The 10,700-nt window shown below is 46.0% G+C and overlaps 1 protein-coding gene across 8 annotated transcripts in view; it reads right to left on the bottom strand.

Moving 5' to 3' along the window:
- PCNX4 (pecanex 4) overlaps positions 1 to 10,700 on the bottom strand; it is a 30,603-nt gene that overhangs the window by 2,533 nt on the left and 17,370 nt on the right. For 5 of the 8 annotated variants that reach the window (XM_083517121.1, XM_083517125.1, XM_083517126.1 and 2 more), the window contains 4 exons: positions 9,728 to 10,091; positions 8,091 to 8,194; positions 4,355 to 5,400; positions 2,162 to 2,348 (listed from right to left, as the gene is read on the bottom strand). In XM_083517121.1, coding sequence (XP_083373247.1) covers positions 2,162 to 2,348; positions 4,355 to 5,400; positions 8,091 to 8,194; positions 9,728 to 10,091 — 1,701 coding nt within the window. Of the gene's footprint in view, positions 1 to 2,161; positions 3,955 to 4,285; positions 5,401 to 8,090; positions 8,195 to 9,727; positions 10,092 to 10,700 lie in introns of all 8 variants that reach the window. The other 3 variants (XM_083517124.1, XM_083517127.1, XR_014529155.1) reach the window with 2 other exon arrangements.

The raw sequence follows: 10,700 nt of genomic DNA, 5'->3' as shown, positions 1-10,700 counted from the left end.
CAGCTCTCACCTTTGTCCCTAACCCGCTGGAGATCATCGACCAGTGCGACCAAGGCAGTTTCAATCCCATGGTGAGGCCTGAATCCTGATTGGAAGGGATCCAAGTGGTCTGCATCCTCCAGGCATGCTTGGAATTGTTCAGCAACCACCCGCTCAATCACCTTGCCCAAGAATGGAAGATTTGAAACTGGGCAATAGTTGGCCATATTGGCTGAGTCGAAAGATGTTTTTTAAAGAAGCTGTTTAATGACCGCCTCTTTCAGCGGGTCTGGGAAGGCTCCCTCGCAGAGGGAAGCATTCACCACCCCACAGAGTCCATCGCCCAGCCCTTCCTGGCTCACTTTTATTAGCCAGGATGGGCAAGGATCAAGGAGGCAGGTGGTTGGTTTCACTTGTCCAAGCAGCCTGCTCACATCCTCGGAAGTAACAGATTGGAATTGATCCCATATAACATAACTAGACAGGACTCCAGCACTCTCCTGCCCCAGCCCTGCTCCCACAGTGGAGTCTACCTCCTTCCAAATCTGAGTGACTTTATCCGCAAAAAACTTTGCAAAAGCATTGCAGGAGATCTTGGGGTCCCTACCAGGCCCTGGTGACAAAGGTGGTTCCGATAGATTGCGAATCACCTGAAAGAGTCTCCTGCTGCTGTTTTCTGCAGTTGCAATAGTGGCAGTGAAGAAGGTCCTCTTCGCCGTCGCCATTTGGTAGGCTCAACATTGAGCTCTAACCCATGTCCAGTCCGATTCAGAATGAGTTTTCTGCCACTGGCGCTCTAGCAATCTCAACAATTGTTTCATCACCCTCAGCTCCAGGGAAAACCATGGAGCAATCAGAGGGCACTTCGGAGCCAGACAGTCAATAGCCCTGGTTAACTCTGCATTCCAGCGGGGGACCAGAGAATCACTTGAAAGGCCATCAACATGGGATAAAACATTCCCTACCACTCTCTGGAAGCCATTTGGATCCATTAAGTGGCGGGGGCAGACCATCCAAATCAGTCCCACCTCCCTGCAGAGGGGAAGGGTCACGGAGGAGTCCAGTTGCACCAGGAAGTGATCTGACTATGGCACTTCTTTTGTTTCGCTTTTACTTAGTGTCAGATCACCAACACCCATAGAGGTGAACACCAGGTCTAAGGCATGTCTGCAGCTATGAGGTGGGCCAAATTTATTTAGGGACAGCCCCATGGAGGCCATGTTTTCCACGATGTCCCAATCAGCCCCTTGTAAGTTCGTGTCGGCATGGATGTTAAAATCCCCTAGGTAGGACAACCAAATTAGGTGTCTCCAGGAGTACGTCCGCCACGACCTGAAGCAGCTCAGGCAGGGAATCCTTGGTGCAGCAGGGAGGTCGGTACACCAAAAGGAATTCTGTACTGTCCCTATTGCCCAACTTCCAGAACATGCACTCAGAAAACTGGGTCTTCCCAATAGGACGCCTGGTGCAAAGTAGTGACTTCCTAAAAATCACTGCAACACCCCCCCACACATGACCTGGGTTGCTGTGTGTAAGAGAAACCTGGTGGACAAGCAGCGGCAAGGACAAGCTCATCTGCTTCATCCAACCAACTCTCTGTCACACATGCCAGGTCAAGTTCTCCATCCACAATCAGGTCGTGGATGGCAGTGGTCTTATTCATCATTGACCTGGCGTTGCACAGCAACACTTTCAGGTCATGTGGGTTTCCCTTGCTGATTCCAGTATCCTTCTGGTCAGGGCCAGACCCGGAGGCAGGGATGGTCCTCAAACAACGACTAAGCCTGCCTCCTCGGTAATGACATGGTCCTACGTTCCTAACAATGAGCATGTCCCTACCCACTCCACAGATGGAAACATCTGCTGAGTCAAAGTGCCCTTCAGAAGCAGAGGAACATCCTTGGATACAATCCAAGGCCATAAAATACTTTACAAGGTTATTAACTGAGTAAAGAAATTGGTTGTTTCATGCCCCCAAGCCAGTTACAACAGCTGAATCATAGTTTTGGATTCAATTAAAGGATTCGTTGTCCAATAACTACATCTAATTCAAGCACCTTGATTGGGTCTAAAAAGTTTTTTTGAACTGTTTTTAATTAACACTCTTTTTTTTATATAAAAAAAGCAACATTCTTGTGCCTTGCAGCAAAATTCATGCATGAAAAATAGAAAAACCACTTACCATATTAGGGTCATGCCCCAAGGAAAAAAGATACGGCTTCTCTCGTAAAACAGCTTGCTGCCACTTTTCTTCAGACACCAGTCCAATGTACCAGTCGTTCTCATATTCTTCAAGACAGCTTAGCAGCTCTTTGAAACTTTCCACTGGTCCCAGACTTGCTTGGTCAACCAAAAGCTTAACTGTGTATCTGTAAGATAAACCACATAAGGACCAGTGCACAATGTGTAGATTTATAAAGCTACTTAAGAAAGAATGCCTATAATAACGCCACCCTGGGAACACTCACGTGTGGCTGGAGCCACAGCTAGATTTGCCTAGGATTAATTATGAGCTTAATTATGCATTAATCACATAGTAAGGTTATGTCTGCATCTGCTGATTTGGAGAGCAAATTACTTGCGTGTAGCTCGTTCAGCCTTCATGGTTTCCCTATCCTGTCTGACCAGTAGTTCCTGCAGACACTCTTTAAACGCTCTTTGGCTAGACTGTACATTAGATGGTAAGAAGGCCACTGGATCAAAACCAAGTTTTGAAGAAATGTATTACAGCTTTCTATCCAAGCAGCCGCAGAGGGCGATTGCAGCTGCTCTGCCACACATGGCTTGACCAACTCATTTACTGAATGGTTCTGTTTTAAGTAAAAGGAAAAAGACATCCTTCAGCGTGCAGTCCATTCTGTGACTTTTCCTGATTAGCATTCTTACTCACGGCTTCTTAAAATATAAAGGCCAGAGCCTCTTGAGAACAGGTCATGAGCCTTTTAACGATGCCCTTGTGATTTCAGAGTCCCGCCTCACTCAAAGAATACTGGAATCTTGTACATTTCTCCAAGAGACACACCCTTGGTTTTTATCTCCAGTGCACAGTCTAGATTTATGCAGTCCATGGTGGTAAAGGAATGCACATTCTTTTAAGGTTTGTTCAAGACTGTATGTACTGACCAGGAAATGTGCACAAGTGTTTCTTCATGGACAGATGATGTGCATTCTCTATAACCCATGCTGAACGTGCACAGTGGCACATTAGTGATTCAGCTCACAAAACTATTAATCTCTCTCTCTCTCTGTATGTTTGTATGTGAATGCACAACTTTATAGTAGGGGTGGCTAAGGCCCAGTCTGGAGGCCCAACGCAACCCAAATCCATTTTTTCTGCTCCCCCAAAACCCCCGTTTTGGGAGGTAAAAGAAAAAGCAATGTAATAGCACAGAGAGGGGGCAGTGGAGTCCAGTACTCAATGCAGAAGCAAATCACCCCGTCCCCAGTCATTGTTTATTGAATTTACATCCTGCTCTTCCTCCCAAAGGGAGGCCAGGAAGGTAAACAAGTGATAAACCTAAGATACCTTGGAAACAATTGCAATACAGATACCGGGCCGAGTTCAAGGTGTTACTATTGGTATATAAAGCCCAGTGCTCGATGGACTGGTCATGTTGTGCAGATGCCTGATTATAGTCTTCCAAAGCAACTACTTTATTCCAAACTTAAAAATGGAAAGTGTAATGCTGGAGTGCTTCTTCTCTACTTGAAAAAAAGAGGGTAAAACTACAGAAGGTAAAAGCGGAAATCTCTGTAAAAGCTGTAATTGAGATACAGAAGTCTGAAAGTGCTGAGCTCTAGAAAGAGGAAAATACAGTTGTCTGGAAGTTAGAAGAACAGACTGCAAGCCCGTGCTTGGAGAAGCATAGGGCTGTAAATATTATGTCTTAATTCATTTATAAGTTTCTGCAAGTAAAAGTTTTTGAATGTTAAAGTCTGGACATTTGTTTTAATTTCCAATAAAGGGTGCCAGTCCTATACAGTGGTACCTCGGGTTACACATGCTTCAGGTTACACACTCCGCTAACCCAGAAATAGTACTTCAGGTTAAGAACTTTGCTTCAGGATAAGAACAGAAATCAGGCTTTGGCGGCACGGCAGCAGCAGGAGGCCCCATTAGATAAAGTGGTGCTTGACAACCATATGTCAGGAGTGCTCTGATGGTGTTTCCTGCTTGGCAGGGGGTTGGATTCGATGGCCCTTGTGGTCTCTTCCAACTCTATGATCCTAGGATTCTAGGTTAAGAACAGTTTCAGGTTAAGAATGGACCTCTGGAACGAATTAAGTACTTAACCTGAGGTACCACTGTATATGATTTGAGCTTCTTAGTTGCACTTTTGCTACCCTTATTTCAACAGTTTCTTGCCACGGTTACCTGAACACTTTCAGGGCCAGCTGAAATAACTCCTGCTTTGCCACCAGCCAGTCCAAACAGACCGACCAGGGAAGGCCTCCATTGTAGGCTCTGAATATGTGGCCAGGCGAGGGAAGAACATCGTCTAACCCAAACACGGCAATGTAGCAGGACAGGGCACACTTGACGTACAAGTCTTTCAAAGCAGCATCTTTAACGATGTCCTCGAGTAAACTTGAAGGGTTTTCCTTCAAGTGGAAGAAGTCCAGCTGGCGAAGTACAAAATGGTACCAGTCTTCCGGGAACTTCTGCTTCATTTCGTAAAGTTTGGCCACAGGTAAGGGTACAGTTCTCCACTCTTCGGGAATGCTTAGCAGCTCAGAATAAGAGTTGCTAAACTTGACTGGGGGCAAATCCACCAAGCCCCATTTCCCCCCAGTGTCTACAGCAGGAAGACCAAGGACAACAGGTTTATAGAGTTTATTGACACTGGGTGCCTCTGGCAGTTCGGTGTCTGTGGTGTGTATTTCGACTGAACCTGGGAGAGAAAAGAAGGGTCTTGGTGTGCTTCCTCGCGAAACCATTTTGGGTCCTTTTTTGCTGGGTTCATCATCAAAAAGGTTGCTGTCGTCAGTCCACTCATCTATTGATTCCACACTGAGGTCGTCATCATTTTTCCAGGAGTCTGGACTTTCTATTGCCTTGCTTAAAACTTCAGGTGGCTCCACTGAAGGCGACTTATGCTTGGATATGGGTGTTCTTTCATGTGTTCTGTGTGTTTTTGATTTCTTATAGAAGTACTGGACTAGCACCCATAAGAGGTTTTTCAGAAAATCGTCTTTCAGCTGCCTCCGGTTGTCAGGCGAGTCAATAATTCCAGACAAGACGTTCCTGGCATCTGAATAGAGCTTCACAGGAAGAACACAACAAGGTGTTAAAATATTTAAAAAGTGTTGGTTGAGGGAGAGGCTCTTCCAGTGCTCCTCGTGTTCAAAGGCCGCCTCAAACATTTCATCTACTTTGTGAGCTTCAGCGGTATGGCAGGAGGTTTCCTGCAATTCTAATCCCTGAAAATCAAACAGACAAAAAGGGGAAAAGAAGATTTTAAAAAACCTGACTAGGTATTCAAGTACACAGAGTAATACACTGGCTCAGTTTAGATGGTCATCACAATCATAGATTTTGCAGGCCCACTTCAAGCCATGGTTTTAAGGGTAGCGCTAACCTGATTTGGACATCACAACAAACATATGAATGGAGTAGGGATGGGGAACCCATGGCGCTCCCAATACTACAACTCCCATCAGCCCAGCCAGCATGTCCAAAGGTCAAGAACCGTGGGAATTTAGTGCCACAACATCTGTAGGGCTACAGGTTCCCTTGCTATGTAGCTCTTCAGCTTTAATGGGACACAGAAAGCAATGTCTTACAGCAAGATCATCTGCATGAATATCAGCTTTCTGAGCCTGCAAACTCTGTATCATCATCAGTGTTTATTGTTATTAGTTCAATTGTTAAGTTTTTATGACTAATTCTACTCCTTTTTATACACCTTGGGTACTCTCAGTGGAAAGATGGGGAAAAACGCACACATGCATACAAACAGTGAGTTCAGTTGGCCGAGTGCTTATCACTTTGGAATAGAAAAGGTGCCAATTCATGGTTTCTACATGGGTCTGGTTTAGATCTGCTTTTAAATAAGCCACATGCTCATTAAGAACAGCTTAGTTTATGAACAACTTGGACTAAGAACGCTGCAAACCCGGAAGTAGGTGTTTTGGCTTGTGAAATTTGCCTTGGAAGCAGAACATATCCCGCTTCCTGTTGAGTGTGTTCCATTTGTAAATTGAGTCCCCCACTGCTATGGGAAAGCACACCTTGGTTTAAGAATGCTTTGGTTTAAAAACAGACTTCCAGAACGGATTAAGTTTGTAAACCAAGGTAAAGGTACAGGTACCCCTGCCCGTACGGGCCAGTCTTGCCAGACTCTAGGGTTGTGCGTTCATCTCACTCTATAGGCCGGGAGCCAGCGCTGTCCGCAGACACTTCCGGGTCACGTGGCCAGCGTGACAAGCTGCATCTGGCGAGCCAGCGCAGCACACGGAACACCGTGTAAACCAAGGTACCACTGCACATTATGTTGAGTCTCAACAGAGCTAAATATCCTGGAGGAAGAGAGATTATTACGATAGAGAAGGGGTGAGTGCTGTGTGGTCAAAAGACTCCTACTCTATGAACTATATAGGGTTGTTTATGAGAAAGAGGAAAAAGGCCTTTCCAACCTACGGTGCAGCACTAGAGAGCAAGAACGGTGTGTTTTTCTACCTCAGGGCAAAACTGGGATAGCAGCGATGGGGTGTGTACTGAAATTGAGTGAGCAAGCATGTGTGGCTGCTTCTCTGTCAACCCCCCCCCCCCCACTGCTGAGCATTTGTGGAGGCTACCCGCCTGCCCCAGCTGCACGTGCACGCATGTGAGCATGAGCTGGCATGCAACCCTCCAAAGGGTGGTGGCTGTTGGGCGGAAAAAGGTTAGCCACCCCTGCCTTGGGTTGGCATCCATCTGTCTTGAGAGACAATGGAGTGTGCATCTGGGGGGTGAAATCAAACTGCTGCGTTAGCAGCACCGAAGTGACCTCCCTGGGGTGCAAGCCTGGGCTGCCCAGACGACAAGACCCCTCCTCTCGGCCTCGCTGATGTGGCCCAAAGGAAAGCAGAGCAAGACGTTTGACACCAGCTTAGCTGCAGGAGTCCCCAGAAGGAGGCATGCAAGGCACCATCCAACTGTCATAGCTCCTGACCCTTTGCTTCTCTCGAAGATATCCTGCAAGTGGGGATTTACTGCAACATTTTGTTGCTAGTCGTACTCATGAAAAACATGCTTCATTCTTTCCCTTGAACTGGGATTTTTTTTGGGGGGGAGTGGGGTGTGTGTGTGAGTCTCCCGCTAGCCCTTTTTTTTTTTTTGCACTTCTGCAAACTTTAGGTTTCCCCAAGCCAGTAGGTATGGTCCCCTCCTGTGCATGGATATGGCTATTTTAAGCTATGTATGCAATGCCACATGTCTCTAAACATTGGAAACAGAGGGGCAGGGAAGGGCAGTAGAAAGATGGTCAGAAGGCAACATATTCAATCTAAAACATGCTAGCAAGAACAGTTTCCGAGTTGCAGAAAGGCTAAGCAGCTTTCTGAATGAATCAGACACCTTGGGCTGGATTCAGACTTGCCATTCTGGGAGCAGAAGCACAGACACCCACCACAGGCTCCCCTTAGAGCAGCTTTCGCCAAGCCGGTACCCTCCATATGTGCTGGACTGCAACTCCCATCAGCACCAAGCAGCATTTTGTAGTCCAAAACATGTGGAGCACAAGTTTTGGGAAGGCTGTGCTACAGGAAGAGGGTTTTTTTGGGCCAGTTTTCCTTCGCACCCACATTACAGCCCCCAACGCCACTTCCCGGGCTGTTCTGAAGGGGTCTTCAACCCTCCATGGAGGTCCTGCAGAAGGAAGAGGGAAATTCACAAAATTCCTCTTCCCTAGGGACTGGATAGTCCCGTGAAAAAAGTTCCACCCCCAGATAGTCTGAATCCAATGCCCACACATGTAGCGTGTTTCCTTTTTTTAACTTTACCCCTCCTTGGGTCACTCTAGCAGATAGTTCGTGCGCCATGAAAATTAGAGCAACTTCTACTGACTGCCAAGGAGGGGGGGAGCTACTCCTCTGCCACAATGGTACCAGATAGGCTTAGCAATAGTCACCTTGATATTAAGACAACAATAAGTGAAGCCTCTTTCTAACACAAGGATCCATACCAGTCTGTCTTGGAATCGGCACAGGTAGTGAGAGCCAGGTGAGCAGAGCCCTTTTGAAAAAGACACACACACACACAAAGAATTAATTTTTGCTGCAGGATTGCTGAACGGCATTTTGGAAGGGACCCTGAGGGACATCTAGGTCAACTGCCTGCAATGCAGGAATCAAGGCAATGGTTGTTATATTCACAGAAAAGTGGGGTTAAAGTCACAAACTAAATACATCAGACTACATCATAGCCATAATCCTGAAATTGCTTACTGAATCTCAGCTGTACATGACTGCAGCTATCACACTGACATGCACAGTTTCTACAAAGACACAGCTGCATGTGGTTACTATTTCCCTTTTTTATATATTAAAAAAAAGGTACAGTGAGAAAAATAAAAGGACAAACCCTGACCCAAATGGCAATCCTCGAAAATAATGGAGAGATGGGGAAATTGTTGTGTCGACAGGTTACAAACAGATTCTAGCTATGGACGTTTGGAGACGCATGGATGTCGTGAGTTTCTGTTGAGGTTTTCTGCTTGGTTGTTTCCATTAGTGGATACAGTGGTGCCGAACGGATCAACAAAATCTCACCCTTAATGATTACAGTAAAGGGCTGCCACACTAGCAGCAATTGCTGAGGAGAGACTTTTGGTAGACAAAGCTCTTGCAGTCACCCCAGCATGGGAGAGAGGAATCGGCTCTGCACAACTGTTTGTGCACAACTATTATTTGCAACTACACTCTTAAAGAGAACATTACTGAATCGAACCAAACCTATTTTGTCGTAGAAGCAAAACTACTCCCCCCCACATAACTGCAGGGGTTTGAGATGTGTCAGATGTCGGCTGACTGCATACCACTGATTACTAAATTATCTCAGCTGGCACAGTTAAAACTACAGTGTTTCAGAATAAAGCAAGTGCAATCTAAGAAACCTGCCATTACATTAGTTAAAATTTAAAATAGCCTTTTCTATCCTGCTGAGCTAATAGAGTGCATTCTCTTGCTAACATTTTTGTAAAGGTTTCCTTAATTGTGCATAGCTGCCAAAACTGATAAAATACGCCTTAACCTTAAAACATAAAGTGATATCCTGCCAAGACATGTCTAGTCAAGGCCTCGCCCATTAAAGACCAGGTAATTTTTTTCCTGATAATTAATTTTTAAAATCATTTAAATCCCCAAGGCATACATGCCCTAGCACAGCACTCTCCAATGTGAGCCAAAGAGGTTTCCTACTGCATTTCTCCCCATACCTATGAAAATGTCTAACATAGATCTCCACCCATCAACTCTAGTAACAAAGAATAGTCTTCTTATATTTCACCTGCTTTTTATATCCATCTACTGATATGAGAAAATCATTTTCCAGATCTGGTAACCACTATGGATTGAATCATACCCCACATACCCAGAAGCCTCCATTCAGCTGTAGCAGCCTTTAGAGACCACAGCTGCTACAATCAACTGGAGGCTTCTGGGTATGCAAGCTCCGATTCAAACTGGCCTCATAGCCATGTAGTCAGGTCAGCTTTCAGCACATGATAAAATGTGATCTAGTGACAAAGTTGTTTTGAAGCTTACTTACCCAGGCTACCATTGGACAGTGCTGACTGCAATGCAGTAGTCAAACTTGGAATCATTTGCTGGTAATATATGGTGTCAGGACAAATGCAGGCCGTCACACCCACAGGTCCCGGCCAACTTCGGATAGGTCTTGGAAAGCCAATCAGAAATATTGGGAGACTGAAAAGGGGCAGCAAGGGGGAAGACAGAAGTGCAGACAGCAATATGAGGGTCAGTACAACTGGAAAGAAGACAATGTTGAGTGTAATCAGGGTAGCAGTGGACTTCCGGCGTTGCTTTTTCTCTGTCCATGATGTCAAGAGAACAGTAAGTGCAAACTGCAGTTTTGAAACAAACTGAAACAGTCGATCCCGGATTATTCCAACCTAGCAGGACAGAAATAGCATATCATTTTTTCTTTAAATTGTAGGCTCTTCTACAGCACTTCGTATTGCTAAAGTCACTGGGATGCCCTCAGAATATTATCTGACCCTAACTCTGGTTTGAATCAAAATAGGAGTCTATTTGGGAAGGAATATGGGAGGGCTGAAGGGCAATAGCACGTTTCATAAAATGTTTAATTATTATTATTAAAGGTAAAGGTAAAGGTACCCCTGCCCGTACGGGCCAGTCGTGACCGACTCTGGGGTTGCACGCCCATCTCGCTTAAGAGGCCGGGGGCCAGCGCTGTCCGAGGACACTTCTGTGTCACGTGGCCAGCATGACGAAGCTGCTCTGATGAGCCTGCACCAGCGCAGCACACGGAAACGCCGTTTACCTTCTCGCTATAAAGCGGTACCTATTTATCTACTTGCACTTAAGGGTGCTTTCGAACTGCTAGGTGGGCAGGAGCTGGGACCGAACGACGGGAGCTCACCCCGCTGCGGGGATTCGAACCGCCAACCATGTGATCGGCAAGCCCTAGGCGCTGAGGTTTTACCCACAGCGCCACCCGCGTCCCATTGGAGTATGTAGGTCAGATCAAATACCATCTG

The sequence above is a fragment of the Podarcis liolepis genome (assembly GCF_965112155.1).
Source record: "Podarcis liolepis genome assembly, chromosome: 1".
Classification (NCBI taxonomy): domain Eukaryota; kingdom Metazoa; phylum Chordata; class Lepidosauria; order Squamata; family Lacertidae; genus Podarcis; species Podarcis liolepis.
Note: the sequence above shows the minus strand (reverse complement) of the source record. Positions and strands in the feature narration are given on the sequence as shown.